Consider the following 15,428-nt stretch of genomic DNA (forward strand, 5'->3'; position numbering starts at 1 on the left):
GAACAACATCGCTCTATATATCATAACCCACCCGGCCAGCCAGATACGAGCCAACTACCACAATAGGATAGCTAGAACAACGCCCCTAGTAACCTGGGAAAGCTTGATGCGAAGAGTGGAGACGAGCGTCTGGGTGCATTCTGGGAGTCACTGCCACTGACCGCAGACAGGTCACGGCCAGCCTGGATAGACATCTTCACGCGGACAGTGGGCGTCTATCGTACTTTGATAATACGATGGGCAGGCAAAGCTGTGTCATGAGTTGCCTTGCCACCAAAGATAGCGAGTAAGCATTGAACGAACTAGGTAATCGACAATGCGGTTACTAGATGTTGGGCGACGATACTTCCTGTACGAAGTATTATGGTTAATGAATGGGGAACAGGGCGACTAGGCAGAAGCGTTTCTATCTATACTGCGCGCAGGAGAGCCCATGGGGCGTGTTTCCATGAAACATATCAAAAAGTAGTGTGCAATAAGAAGTTGAAACCTCGAGAAGTCGCAACTCCTACCGAAAAGGGAAATCCAGCACAGCCCAGAAGGAAAAGCCGTTTAGATGACTCAGCCTTGATACGCTAACTTCTTTTGGCAAGGAGTGCGAAATTTAATAGAAGCTCGGACCAAGTCTTCATCACTTTTAAGGTTTACACGAAACTTATTGTGGAAGATATTCGTATTGTTGCGCCCAGCTCAGCCTCTACAGGGCAAAGGGAAAAAACGATACCAGCGGGAAGAAAGAGGAAGCAAAGAGTTTGTTTAGGTTCTGCTGCTTTTTCTGCAGATATTATGTATCATGTATATATTTGTATATATATATATTTCATGCCCCAGATTATATGGGGTTAGACACCGGGTAACTCCAAAATTCTCATGTAATCGCTGAGAGGTATTTCCAAACAGAAAACAAAATAATAGTAATCTAATCCAAAACCAGAGAAAAAAGAATGCGCAAGGCGGCAAAAGGTAAAATGTAATATAGACAGAAGAAGCAAAGCAAGCAAGAAAAGGTCATTCAAACACGACACTCTATAAATGAAGTCGTGCGAAGACTTCTATGCGGCAAATTGGTATCATTGCAAGGCGTTGACCGTAGCACTCTGGAGAGCACTGGTCAAGTCAACGTGGAACATTGGACGGTTCATGCTGTTCACCACAGCACCTCGAGAGCCACCGACCTTCTCGATTTCTTTGTGGTAAACACCATCCTTGCAGATCTCCACCTGTTCGGTGGGTGTCTGCGAAGCTGGGGTGATGGTGCCAATTTCTTCATCGTGGATCCTGGCCATGCCAGAGTGCTTGGGGTCTATGTCTAGGGAAGCCGTAGAGCTGTTGGATCCGTCAACATTGGCGACACTGAACACTGGCTTCCAGCGTGGGGCGGAAAGGTCAGAGCCTGCAGGAGAGGTGGGGTAGCCGAAGCCGGCGGCAGCAAGGGCACGTTTTGTCCATCTGTTGTTGACATGAGCGAAGTGCCACTGAACAACCTCAGGTGCGGCATGTCGGTCGAGCTGCTCGCGAACATCTACTAGATTCTGAATACATGTGACATCCACATTGTTAACGGAAGAGAAATCCATAATGATAGCCTTGAGAATTGGCAAGTCGGCAGTCGAAGCCTCAGTCTCGCCACGCTTAGGTCCAGGATTGTTCCATGGCCTGTCGCCCAAGCGCTCGTAAGCGTTTTGGTTCGTGCGGCGCGTCTTGCTCAAAATATGGGCAACGAAGTCATCAAGATAACCGTTGGCATTAGGATAATTGAACCCTTCAGAGAACTTGTAGATGAAGATGCCTGGTAGAGCGTGCTCAATTTGGACCTCAGGGTTAGAGCCATCGTTGTGGCTGAGGGGAAGGAAGACATTGCGGCTGCTTGTGCCTCCGGGGATGCCGGTGTTGTCGTCAAAAGTTCCATATTTGCCATCGTTGTCGATGACATGGTCGCCAACAACAGAGCTGACCTTGACACGACCAAGGAATTGGCCCTTAGCCTTGACAAGACGGAACAAGAGAATACCAAGGGAGAAAGCGGCAGTGGCGTAGATACCATTCTCAATGGTCGAAAACACGGCAACGAAGACACCTACCAAGAAGACGATGACTTCGATCGGGGAGACTTTCCAGAATTGATAGACAACGTTTGGTGGAGTGATAAGATCGCCAACAGCATGGATAATGACAGCAGAGAGGGAGGAGTTAGGAATATAGAAGAAAACAGCAGGAAGGGCATAAATGGCAAGGAGAACAACCATGGCAGTGAAGACACCACCGAAGGGAGTTCTAATTCCGGCCTTGGAAGCAATGGCAGTACGAGAGAAAGAACCGGTGACTGGGTAGCCTCCGAGGAATGGACCAAGCATGTTGGTGGCACCGATGGCGACAAGCTCTTGAGAGGGGTTGATGGTGTAGTTGTTAACGCGACCGAAAGACTTGGAGATAGCAATGTGCTCAAGCAACAGGACAATAACAGAAGCTGGGATTTCACCAGAAAAAGTGCTCAAAACTCGCGAGTTAATGACTGGAACGCCAGCATTTTGGAAACCTATCAAGAGTGCGTCAGTATGGTCTTTTCGAATTCAAACTTCTTTATGGATCTCAGCTTACCTCGTGGGACAATGCCCAAGATCTTGAAGATAGGGTCCTTTCTGTGGTTCCTGTTGACCAAGAAACTGATGAAGGTGTACAGAAGGATAACGAAGACTGCGCGCAGCGTAGAGGTAAAGAAATAGACCTTGGCCTTGGAAGGATGTCGTTTAGCCATGAAGCCACAGGCCCAACGGATAAAGTAAAGCAGAAAAAGAGCAGTCAACCCCATTGCGGCATCGATCTTAGCGCTTGGTAAATGCTTGAGAGAGCCAATGATAACTTCGTATGTGGTTCCTCGCGTGTTGAAACCGCTGAGACCTAGCATAGATGGAACCTGACCAGAGGCAATACTAAGAGCGGATCCGGTCATGAAAGCAGAGATGGCAGTGAGTGGAATGAAGTCGACGATCCAGCCGCATCGAATCAAACCGATGAATGCGATGATACCACCAGCAACAATACCAATTGCAGAAGCAATGACCTCCGGCGCAATGTCAGGGTATTCAATCTTTGCCTTGTCAATAATGTGCCCAACAAGAGTGGAAACAACAGCGACAGGCTACAATCTATTAGTTGAAAGGTTTCCAATAAGAATGGAATATCAACATACCCCGATAGTGATATCCTTGGAGGTAGCAAAGAACCAGTAGATCAGAACACCCATGAACGACGAGTAGAGACCAAACTGGACAGGCAGCTGGGCAAGTTTGGCATAAGCCATACCCTGAGGCACGACAACAACACCAACAGTCAAGCCTATAGAAGAGATGTCAGCATGATATATACTTCTAACAGGAAGAGAGAATTCAAGACTCACCAGCCACGATATCACCAACCAGCCATTGGACGTTATACCTCGTGATCCAGTTGAGGAAGGGGAAAAGACTGATCAAATAGTTGACAATGTCTTCACCGTTTGGGGTGAGCTCCCTGAAGTAGTCCATCGTCGTCGGGTCCCGGTCGAAGTACATCTCTGCAGATTGGACGGAGAAGGTGGACTCGCCGCGGGTCACGGGGTCAGTAGGGACAGGAAACTCATCCTTGAGGCCAAGGACTTTTTTGACGCCCGCTCCGAGCTTCTGCATCTTGGTCTGATATTCGGGGGATTCTGAAGCCATTGTGGATTTTTTTTTGATGACCGTTGAAGAAAGGTATATATAATAAAGCTGGACCAGCAGCTAGGTAATATCCTATCTATGGGTTAAAGAGGATAGGAAGAGCCGGATCGGAAGACTGGAGCAGAGCTTTGAGCAAGAAAGTCTCAAGCAAGAAAGATGACAAGAGCTTCGATTTGGCGGAGGTTGGAACGATAGAGCTACCGGGCTCAAGATCAACGGGTCCTTCTGGAAATGGTGAGCTTATTGCGTGCCCATTATCAGACTGATGTTGGATGCAAATGTCAACTAAGGGTCGGTTCGGACAGAAACAGTCACGAATATCAGGTCGATCCCTTGATGGACAGCAACCACACCAGCTCACTAATGGAGGAAGGGAGGAAGTATGAAAATGGAGGAGGAAATGAAGGAGGAAGGAGCCTAGAAGAGAAGAGGGTTGGAATTGAGGAGGACTCGACCACCTTTATGAACACTTTGATACGGCCGCCGACCCAGGAGGTTTTTAAGTTATAGATCGATAAGAGAGGTTTGCCCGACGGAGCATGTACCTCCTACGACTGGCGGGAAGTCACGCAATCAATGGGAAACGGGCCAGACAGGACAGTGCAAGGGGAGTGGAGAACCATGGGCCACGGAAATCCAGGGAGACAATCCACAGTTTCCGCCTTTGACCGTAACATCGAAACAAGGACGAAGGCTCCCAGACGAGAGACGTCAACCAAAGTGTCGCCGCAGCCATCGGGATGGTGGATCACATTTGCAGTCACTCCTCTAACTGCAAAAATCGAAAATGAGACGTGGGTGGGGGGCGCGCCAGGAATTGCAAAAATGGTCAGTCAGGCTTCTTTACTCGACTTGTACATGCCGTCCTAGGCCGGAGGGATAGGCAACAAGCTTAATTTCCAGCCATAACCGCTACAAGGATGAATGGGTTGTGTGTGTCTATCAGTCAGGCCGGAGCAACAGGGTGGTAAAATAATAAGGGAGAAAAAGGAAAAAAGAAAAAGAAAAAACTTCCTGTCCTTTTAACGGTCATGATGTGAAAGTAAACAAGGTACACATGAGGATGGTCGTCTCACCAAGCCTTTTTACAACGTTTGCTATCTCCCCCTAAGATGAGCTTGATATCGCCCAGAGATAGGCGCCGAGTGAGCAGTTCATCTCTTCAACGCCCATCAGACTGTGACAAGAACGTGCTACTCAACATCAAGCCTCTCGTCAGGTTTCTTGTCCAGATGAAGATTTCAGCCAGCGTTGTACGCCAAGGAAGGTTAAGTTGACGCAGCTTTTAGGATCAATTATAGCATCGCCTCCAAGACGCTAGATGATGGCATCATACCAGATTCGACAAGCTTCTTTTTTTGTTCTACGTGCAGGCTTGTGAGCCTCTTTTTTTACCCTTTGATGTCCTCTCTTGGAATATCTACGGCTTGCCTAGGGCCCCTGGAGGCGAATCTCTTCCGTCGCCCCGATCCAGTTAGTGTTCTCCAAGGGAAGAGTACTGGTGATGCTGGCGAGGGATCCACCAGATACGATGAGGATAACTATACGATCAGACCTCACAGTGGCATGGGCGGTCTGTAACTTGAAGAAGAATGCAGAAGGAGAGAAAAAAAGAAAGAAAGACGCAGGCGAGAGATGGGGTTTGACAATCAGTTTCCCCGACCCCGTACGAGCTCATCCGTCAACTATTACGACATCGTACATATCGTGCATGAAGCAGCTTACCAACTGGTCACGAAGCAACGGGGGTAGACGATGGATGGATGGGTGAACAGCAGACATTCAAATACTCGATCAGCTCAAGAGTTGGCGTTGTGATTTTCTGACACACATGACTAATCTTCAGCCCCCGGCTCCAAGTGCAGACAGATATAGCGATGTTTCGCGACCTTGTGGCAACCTCGTGTATGGATGGGCTGAATGTAAAATACTCCAAGACAACAACAACCCAGACAGGGCAGATCCCAAGCAGGGGGCTCAGAGATAAGAATTTGCAGGGCTTAGGAAAGAGTTCTTGGCACGGTTATGGGGGGGACTGCTCCGTATTCCTATTTTTCCACGGCCCATATTGCTTTTCCTTCAAGCATGAATAATATGTGGAGAATCCTGGACCAAGCAAGGGCCCTGCAACGAGGCTAATAGGTTAAACTGTCTGGCTGCTGTACTAGCGGTTAGAAAGGTTGCAAGAGGGCTGGGAAGAGGCAGATCAGGGTCGACCCGGCCGTTTCACGATACGTCAACACCATCTCTGGCGGACCGAAACACCATGGTCAGCCAGCACTATATACGGGAATTTCGGCTAGCAGTCGGCATCGATGTGCGGGTTATCATGTGACCATGCTCCCAAGTCTCGAGAGAGAGAGAGAGAATGAGAAACAAGGAAGCGAGCAGAACGGGCCTGGCTGCTGCAGGACCTAGTTTGAATAGCCCCAACTAGCTGAAAAGAGGCTATGTCTCGTTCTATTTCTGTCTCTAGCAAACCAAGAGCTGCCGCCGCCACAGTCTCACACAACGAAGCCAGCTTGCAGCACACAGCCAAAGGAGTGTCCGATGCTATAGTCATCAGCAGGTTCGGTCCGGTTGGTGGGCGACAGGGGAAAACTGGCAGCAGGCATATTGCTCTCTCGCCATGCCGCGTTCTGCGCTGTATGGAATTAATTGCCAGAAGTTGTCGTTACTTCAGGATGTATATCTGATCTGGCTTCCCTGTTCGATCAGCTTGGCAGTCATTGGCCGTAACTTGACCATCCGCTGGCCCAGACAGTTTGGAAGGAAACCGGTCTATCCTAAAAATTATTCAGCCAACACATTTCACGGCTGGTGCCCGAGATATGAGGTACAGGAAACGAGATCTCCACACCACGAACCCCTACCCCAGCGTTTGGTACTCTCTCGCCCATGGCAGACAGGGATTATCAACAAGGATTCGCTGTCACATATGCCGTATCGCATTTTCCCGTTTTGAAACAACTGCTGACATATTTACATAATTGCATTACCCTCTCTCATCTTTGAAATATTTACTTCCAACTGCCTACTTTTTCGCCTCAAAACATGAAAGAATGACTCAACAACACGAACACCTTGGCAGCTCAAGGATGAGAGACAAGATTTCTCAGCACCTGGAATCATCCCATCCCTGGACCCTTGACCGGTTATCATCGACGCCCAGGGATCGTGGAAAAGCATAAAATGCTTGAATCCCCTCTTGTGCAACCATGGAAATGCAACACTCAGGCCCGACTTATATGCACAACACAACGGCGTAGTAAGGTCGTCCGACAGTGGCCGTCTTCTTTCCCCGATTGCGGCATAACCGGCTGGCTTGACCTGTGTATTCTCATAGAGAGGTTCTGTTGGTCAGTGTATTGGAGGATTATTTGGTTCAATGCTGGTTCATCATCAGTTCATCACCAATTCATGGAACATGCATGCTATCCTTCCTTCTCCATGACTTCAGCCCTTCGGCAGCCTGCTCGATAACTCTGGTTCCTGGAAAGCCCTAGAGCAGAATTGAAGAAAATTGCCTGCAGACACCATTATTTATTCCCCTATCACTGAGATGCAGCCTATTTCGTACTACGTCTTACAAGTGTCTTGAGCCAACACCGGAAATACGGAGGTAGATTCAAGGCTGATCAGCCTAAAGAAAAAGGCACCATGGCCAGAGCCAACCCTCGAATCAAGGCATCTACCACTTTTTCTAGGAAATATGGTTTCGTCGTTTACATATTTCAACACTATTGCTACATTTCTGAAAACATTTGTATCGTTATCAATACATCTTCGTATCGCCATGCGACATCGCTAAGGTAGATCCTACATCCTAGCACCCATTGTCAAAACAAGCCCTGGCTTGCCACCCCAAGTGTCTTACTCAAGGACATCTGGAGCATTTGCGAGAGGCATTCCTCACTTTGAAGGCCAACGTTAAGATCAAAGAGTTTGCTTCCCACGAAGCGAGCTGGGGGGCACAGCACAAAGTGGGAATGGCAAGGCGAACCCCTATATTTGGTTTCTACTGCATTATTCATAGTTGTTGGTGCCTGCTCTACAGTTTCACGACAGAGAAAACTATATTCCAGTAGCATGAAGTCAGTTTAGGCTCATGCGGATAGATGCACTGTGATTGAAATATATTCGTGTGACATACAATTCGCTTCCGGACCGATTTGGCGAGTGCGCATCCAAAATCGTTCAGCAAGAGATAACGCTTGTGTATTCTGGAAAGGAAAATGAACAGTCTCCAGGAGTGAACCAGGGAGCCGAATGAAACAGGAAATAAAACACTGTGGTGCGAACGGTTCAAACACCCGTATCATTCGGTACACGGTCGTCCCGAATACGCCTAACAACCCTGGCGGCGGTTCAATTCTCTGCACGAGTTATAGTCTATGTTTGGACCAACCAGCCCTAATCAAAATAGATGCTCACACCTTAAATCGTGATATCAAGCAAGTGACATCGCAGCAACGAGAAAAGGGATAGTGACACAGAGCAGTGTTCTAGGCGCTAGATGCCTTGAGCAGCGGTAGCACCACCTGCAATGCAGAAGACATCAAAGGAAATTATCGAACTATGGCAGATACATTTCCGACAAATATCTGGTCTCGCCAGGCATCATCCTACAACGTGCAATTATTACTTGTTCTAGAATTTTTCACTCAGGATCCCTCTTTGCTTTTTCTGATCTGGGTAATCCTGTCACAAACAGAGCCAGTAGGACAAAACACGATCTGCGCCTGGCCAAGCAAATGTCTTTCTGACACGGGGAGTGGACCAGATCCTGTTAGTGGGTTTGTTCTCCAACTTTATTTCTTCCATGCAACGCTGATATACATAGTACATACATATCAACTCTGATGCTATGATATGCCTGGAACACGGAGATGCTATTCTAGGATCCGTGGCTGAGACCGAGGCCCTGGACAGGCAGCTGAATGAGACGGAAGGATGCGCAGACACCTCTTTCATCTTCCGTCCAGTAAACATTTCATGCCTTCTTCGCCCTTGCCGCATCACATCCATCAATCATATATTTTAAATGAATGAATGACTTGTCTGTATGCGCGATGACTGTTGCACTGAAGCTGCAATTTCCTGTCTCAGTTCAGTACCCCCATGCCCCCGGGTATCTTTCCGCTAGCATCACATCTTATGATTATTTATTTCTCTCTGTTCGTTGAGCAGACATTACTTCAGTCTTCGCGTGATGAGCCAAATAAGCCCCAAACTGTGGCTGCCCGCTGACTTGACCATTCCGACACATGATACTATCACCGTCCATCAGAAGTCTTTGAAGAATCACTGCGGCCCAACACCCACTTCCCTTTCGACGGGGAACACTCCATACGATGCCGCTTTATGTTTGCGAAGAGGCACTTGCGCTCTTCATGCAAGAAGTGCAACAAAAAATGTTCGCTTCCTAACGCAACGCTTACATTGGAATCCAGAGGATGAAGCCTCTGAAGCCCAAGGACGATCCGGTCCTCGTATTACGCGTTTTTTTTTTCTGACATTTTGTTTTTTTCCCTTCTTCTTTCGGTTATTGCTTTGATTGATGGACTTTGACAGTCTTTTGGTGAACATTTAGTGTTCGTGGTTGTGCGTTTTGCAGTAAAAAGATCAATGCCATTTTTTTTTTTTGCTGACGCTGAAGCCACGAACGATGCCAATGTGAGCAGATCCCGAAATGAATGAGGGGGTGCCGTGCGCCCCTAGCTAATAACAAAACATCGGTGAATTGATATTTATCTTGCACACTTGGTGTGTTGGGTGTTCGGACAATTTGCGGACTGATTACTCGATCCACTATCAGTCGGTCAGTGCCAGAGGTTGGGCCTATCGTATTGGTAAACGAGCAATGCATGCCACCCGTCCATGTTTACCATGTACTGCTTTGGGCAGATCTACGATAACCATCGACCACAACATACAAAGTATGTTCCGTGCTGCTGAAGTCACCCCTGGGAGAAGCAATATATAGGCCGGCCCATATCAATATCTCCAGAACGCCATCGGAACGCCATCTTCTCCCCCGGAGTATTTCGTGTCCCTCTGTACGTCGTACTATATGTAAAGTACTCCCCATCCTCCGGACTTAACAATTCTTCCACGATATGATCGCCGGCTCGCGGTGGAAGCCCCAAAGCAAATGCCACGGGCAAACCTAAATCTGCCGAAAACTCTATTGCTCTGCCGGTACTGCTAAGGTATGGGAATGGTTACGAGAGTAATTATAGCTCCAAATGGCGATAAGACATGCTTGGGGCTGAGAGATATCAACAACACAACACGTAATGAGCTCTTGTTCCTTCAGTCGACATGGGGCCCTTGACCCTTGGCAAAAACGCCCTTTTATTCCCTGGGTACATATAAATATATATACATATACGGAGTATATATATACGTCTGATATCCCCAGCTACATATCGTCTCTCGGTATATTGGCTAAAGGAGCCTACTATGAACATCTCTCGCAGGAGTTCTTAGCGGAGGGCACGCCTCCTTCGGATTTACTAACAACTAACTAGATATATCATAATACTCCTTAAAATAAGCGGTCTCCGGCCGGCTCACGTTGCTTTTTCCACTAAACCCAATCTTGGTTATATTCATCCCTATGTGGGAAGAGACGTGCAACATATCTGACCAAAGAGGGTGCTTTGTTGGGCCGACTTTATTACAAATACGACCTATCTTTAGTGTTTTCCTCGGGGAAAACTACCCACCTATCAAAAGGACTGCACTACCTTGGATTATATGCAGAATTCACGTGCGGTGTTCGTTCTTCTGAGGGGAAGAAGAAAGTCGCAAAAGTTGCTTTTGATAACTATATTCAGAGGTCCATATATTGTACACACCTTCAAACCTCGAAAGGCGGCCATGAAGAAGAAATACTGTCCCTTCAGCTTGGCGCAGGAACCGTCAGTTATTTTCTTTTTGCTCTCCTTCCCACTCTTCCGACCTTGGCAATAGGCAGAAGAGCACCTCCGCCAGTCTACATCGGTCTAGAGAAGCTTCTCCTTGGCCTCAATAAGCGACCTTGGCCTTTCTTCGCCTACACTATGGCTTGAATCAAGCTCCTCTTGGAGATGTCGGCTGGGGACATACCTAAGCGTTGTTCTGTCCAATTAATAACCAAACGGGGACCAGATAGTGTTAATCCACCCACGGAGGACGGAGTACTCCGTGTTCTGAATACCAATGTCACAAATCAAGCATCCATCTACCTTGACTGTTCCATCTGCACTCCATATCGACTCAGCCTTTAGCTATACATATTCTGTATAGTCTGAGGGGGAGCTACCGTGCTTCCTATTGGCCGCACTAGCCACCAACGCCAACTTCAGAAGCCATCCATCTCCGAAAATGAGGATTGGCGCAACCCCAAGAACATCTGATCGGCCACGCCCGCGTGATAATCAGTACCAGAGAGCTCGGTACCAACGAAATACCTACAGCTCTTCCCTCGAAAAGGTGTGCATTATGCGATCGTCATGGTGGTATGATACTTCAGTATCTCGCATTCATGTATGATGATGTCGAAGAGCAGGAAGGCAAATACGTATCCGTCAGTCGTCTTGGATCCCCTGGCTTATACCCCACGAATTAAGATATGCTTGGAATGCCAGAAGATACTTGGCCCAAACCCTGATATCTGCTTGAGTGCTTTGAGTGCTGCCATATGTTCCTTGGCCCTGACTTTGTTTTGTTTCTTTGCTTCTTTGCTTCTTTCTGTCTATCCGAAATGATACCCACCCGCCCACGATAACCACCTGAGTATAGAGAGGCAGCCTCCAAAGTCTCCACTACCCTTGCTCCCCAGGCATTTCTATGGGTTTAAATACCCCCCCATGGCCTTTACATGGCGATCAAGCAGCATGCACTTGTGTGCATGAGAAGCCCCGGTCTTTATCCCAATAGGCCTAAAATGACGTGAACGCGGCAGGAGGAAACGAGTACAGCATAGATGGCCCATTTTACCCATGGAAGTATACACCCGGAAGTTAAGAAGCGAAACACGGACAAAATGCCAGGCAATGTTTACTCAAGTATTCTCTGCCTTATCCTCTAAACCCCACAAATATATGCGACCGGATCAGCTCCCGCTAGACGTAGTGTAGCTATCACTACTACAAGTACGAATTTTGCAAACTCACCGTCCGCCACATCCACATCCCGTGAGACTCGTTACTTATGCAGTAGCATGGATTTTGCTAGAATAGCTAAGGGTCTGTGATTGCGAGACGGAGTGGCCTGACCAATTTCCCGCCCAAGGCCGACTGCTGAAGGAAGTATCAAATCTGACAGCGCGAAAACAGATATTAAAGCTATTGGTCCATATTTCGTATTTTAGGGTATTGATTGACCCGGTGGGACGGCGAGAAAGTCTCCGTTCAATATACACATCGCTGAGATAATTTGTCTCACGTTGGGGTCAAGTATGATCTCATAAGTGTTGAGTTATCAAATAAACATCTGGACGTCCTCTTCCATACTCGTCCAAGGAGCACCGCTTTACCTAGCTATCACGATTCGTATCCAGAACAGAGACCATCACCGCAGGGCACTTTTTACTGCCATTCCTTGTTGTATTTGGCTAGCATTTCTGGTTGAATAGATATATCTATGCCACTGTCCTGGAGCTTGGAAAGAGCGATCAGACAGTAAAACTACGTGGTACGTGTGCCCCTGAATAATAAAAATTATATATTTATCTGAGTGCCTTCTTACATGTATCTATATCAAGCTTGGAGTGAGTATTTCCATTCCCACTGTGCTTTTCATATATACTTCGCAATCATAATTATCCATCGCCAGCTACTATCTTCTTTGAAACAATAGACCCAGCTCATACAGGGAGTTGGTTTAGACCCCGGTGTAGGTCATTAAGATGAGTTGCATAACATAATAAATTCAAATATGTCATTATTCTAGATTTACCTACTATCTGAAGGCTATATATACAAGTCGACTCAGGCTCATGGTTAACTAGTCAAATCAACAATAGAAACGGAATGAAGATCAAAAGAAAACGTCCAACTACTGTATTCTCTTTACTATATATTTTCTAACTTCTCCTACTAGTTATGTATTGATATGATAAAAGGGTTTTCTACCTTGGGCTGGACGGAACCAAGAGAAGCCACGCCGCAGAAGCAGATGACGGACGACGACAGACAGGGCAAGCAAGATCAAGTCAGGCCATTCCGAATATAATCATAAAAGAAAATGGATTCGTTCTATTTCAAACAACAGACAAAGTAGAGGAAATAAAAGGACAACACGAAAAGGGAGGGAAATTAGACTTCGACGTCGATGTGAACGTAACGAATTGGAAAATGGATCAGGTCAGTCACATCGTCAAGAGAAACAAAGAGAGTAGAAAAAGAGTAAAGTAAAAAAGAATTCGCCGATCGAATGCAATGAAATTATAAGTTTCCCGACCACCGACCACATTGATGTCTTTTTTTTTTATTCCAGTTCGTTTATCATTCAGCGCATCGCACACACTTCGCTATCACACCCCCTCATGGCAACAGGCACCGGGTTTTCTTCAAATGTTCCGTACCGCTTACTGAGATGCGCACTGCATTCTCTCGGCGCCGGGCGGTATGCCATCTTCATCATCATCATCACCTCTGGCAGCTCCTTGGGCTCTAGCTTGGCCTCCGTTGCTGTCAACATTCTCCAAGGCAAAGTCCTCTACCATGCTGTCTGGTGGTGGAGCCTCCTGGGTCAAACGTGGTGGTAGTACCTTCTCGAGCAGTTCGAGGTTCTGTAGCTGGTCCTTCTCAGGAAACTGGACGTTAAACTGGATGTAAAGATTTCCGAAGTCGTGGTGGCGGTAGGATGGCATTCCTTGACCAGGGATTACTTTGATTTGACCTTTAAGTAGAAAAATTGTTAGAATAGAGTTTAAAAACGCATAGGGGAAAGAAAGGGGAAATACCTGGTGTAATTGGTTCCCCTGGGGCGATGGTCACACTAAGCCATCGTTCATCGAGATGCTCAATGTTAATAGTACCACCAGCTAATGCAGTAAGAAGGTCAATGTTAGCCTGGTAGAACAGGTCATCGTCCTTGCGCTGGAATCGAGGGTGTGGTTTCTGCTCAATTTCGAACTGAACGTCTCCGGGCAACGCGTCTGGCATCTGGTCGCCTTCACCACGAAAGTCGATCTTGTGGCCTGTCTTAACACCCCTGTCCACGTGAACGTGTAGGACTTTTCGTTCTAGGATAGTCTTCTTGCCGAGACAGCGCTTGCAGCGGTCGCGATCACGGATAGTTTCACCTTCACCACCACAATCCTGACAGACAGTTTGGAATCGTTGAATCATAGGGCCCATCTGGCGCATCATGGTACGCATACCAGAACCATTGCAGGGTCCGCAGGTCTTGACGGCACCCTCCTTTCCACCTCGCCCATCACACTGGGAGCATATGGCAGATTTTTGAAGGGCGAGTTTGCTGATTTTGCCGCGATAGATGTCTTCGAGGCTGACCTTGTGCACATGATGGATTGTGCGCGCCTTTTTGGGGCCAGTTTCGCGCATTCCGCCGCCAAACATACCACCGAAGGCACCACCGCCTCCACCGAAGAATTGGGCAAAAAGGTCTTCAGCGTTCATGCCGCCGCCGGCACCGCCCTGCTCAAGACCCTCTTCACCATACTGATCATAGATGGAGCGTTTTTGGGGATCCGAAAGAATTTCATAGGCGTGGGAGAGGTCCTTGAATTTTTCCGCAGCATCGGGGTTATGCGCATTTTTATCTAAGGCTGGTTAGCAAAAGCGCCTGTCTATTAAAGGGAAGGAATATTACCTGGATGATGCTTCAAGGCGCCTTTCTTGTAGGCAGTTTTGAGCTCTGCTTCTGTGGCTGTTGGGGCAACCTGGACAAGTCAGTATTACGGTGATTGGCGCTGGATTACGAATGAAAGTGTTGGCTTACCCCCAGGATCTCATAATATTTGGTTTCTTTCACCATGGTGACTCGTCGAAGAGTCTATCGAGATAGAAAGAAAAACAGAGAAAGCAACAAGTAAATCGAGCTAGAGAGAGGGGTAGTTGAATTCTTTCGTGGTAAATCGAGGTAGTTTGCTTCTCCGACACTGTCTGACGGTATGAGCCTTGTTAGAAAGGATAACCTGACGGTTAAAAAGGTGTGCAGTGCCTCTAAGGTCAAGAAGCCAGAAGTTGATGAAGTTGATGAAGAGGAAAAGTGAAGGGCGAAATGTATGTTAAATTGATGGAATTATTAACGCCGATGCTTGAAGCTGGCGAACGGTGGACGGCGGCAGGGAAAAAAAAAGTCAGAGGGATGCGAGGCCCGCGGTGGGTCAGCGTTCCGTTGGTAACTATCACTTCAGCCACAGTACTTTCTTTGAGATTGTAAGAAACTGCAGTGAAGAATATCTCGACAACGAATAAAGATGTAGCGATGCTAGTTTCTGCTATATGTTCCTCGAGATCGCCTCTCTCTTATATCCAGATCTTGTATCTAAACTCTTCTTAGCAATGTCTGGATAAAGGCAGGGAGGCAGCCGAAATCTCTTGACCAAGTAGCTTACCATACCGTACCCAGCGTTCCTGCTGGGCGTGTGGCGTTGCAGTTCTGGAGGCTTCCACGGCTCTCTAGCGCTTTCTCTGCGCTTCCACGACCTGAGTAAGCAGCCACACACAGTCTTACCAGGCAGAAGCAGACTTGATACTCTCAGATTTTATA

At 47.4% G+C, this 15,428-nt stretch overlaps 3 protein-coding genes across 3 annotated transcripts; 1 reads left to right on the forward strand and 2 right to left on the reverse strand.

Annotated features, from left to right (window-relative positions):
* Positions 1-1,070: 1,070 nt before the first annotated feature.
* Positions 1,071-3,698, reverse strand: MCYG_06001 (sulfate permease 2; the record flags this gene model as incomplete). Its single annotated transcript, XM_002846086.1, has 4 exons — positions 1,071-2,536; positions 2,599-3,139; positions 3,191-3,336; positions 3,398-3,698. 4 exons carry the CDS (start codon positions 3,696-3,698, stop codon positions 1,071-1,073), a joined length of 2,454 nt encoding a protein of 817 aa, XP_002846132.1.
* Positions 3,699-5,099: 1,401 nt separating this feature from the next.
* Positions 5,100-6,033, forward strand: MCYG_06002 (uncharacterized protein; the record flags this gene model as incomplete). The annotated part of the gene is made up of 4 exons (XM_002846087.1): positions 5,100-5,271; positions 5,451-5,503; positions 5,545-5,620; positions 5,867-6,033. 4 exons carry the CDS (start codon positions 5,100-5,102, stop codon positions 6,031-6,033), a joined length of 468 nt encoding a protein of 155 aa, XP_002846133.1.
* A 7,240-nt stretch (positions 6,034-13,273) lies between these two features.
* Positions 13,274-14,711, reverse strand: MCYG_06003 (mitochondrial protein import protein MAS5; the record flags this gene model as incomplete). The annotated part of the gene is made up of 4 exons (XM_002846088.1): positions 13,274-13,589; positions 13,654-14,475; positions 14,526-14,595; positions 14,655-14,711. The coding sequence occupies 4 exons, from the start codon at positions 14,688-14,690 to the stop codon at positions 13,276-13,278; spliced, it is 1,242 nt and encodes a 413-aa protein (XP_002846134.1).
* Between the last annotated feature and the right edge of the window lie 717 nt (positions 14,712-15,428).

This window comes from Microsporum canis, genomic scaffold (assembly GCF_000151145.1).
Source record: "Microsporum canis CBS 113480 supercont1.5 genomic scaffold, whole genome shotgun sequence".
In the NCBI taxonomy this organism is placed as follows: Eukaryota; Fungi; Ascomycota; class Eurotiomycetes; order Onygenales; family Arthrodermataceae; genus Microsporum; species Microsporum canis.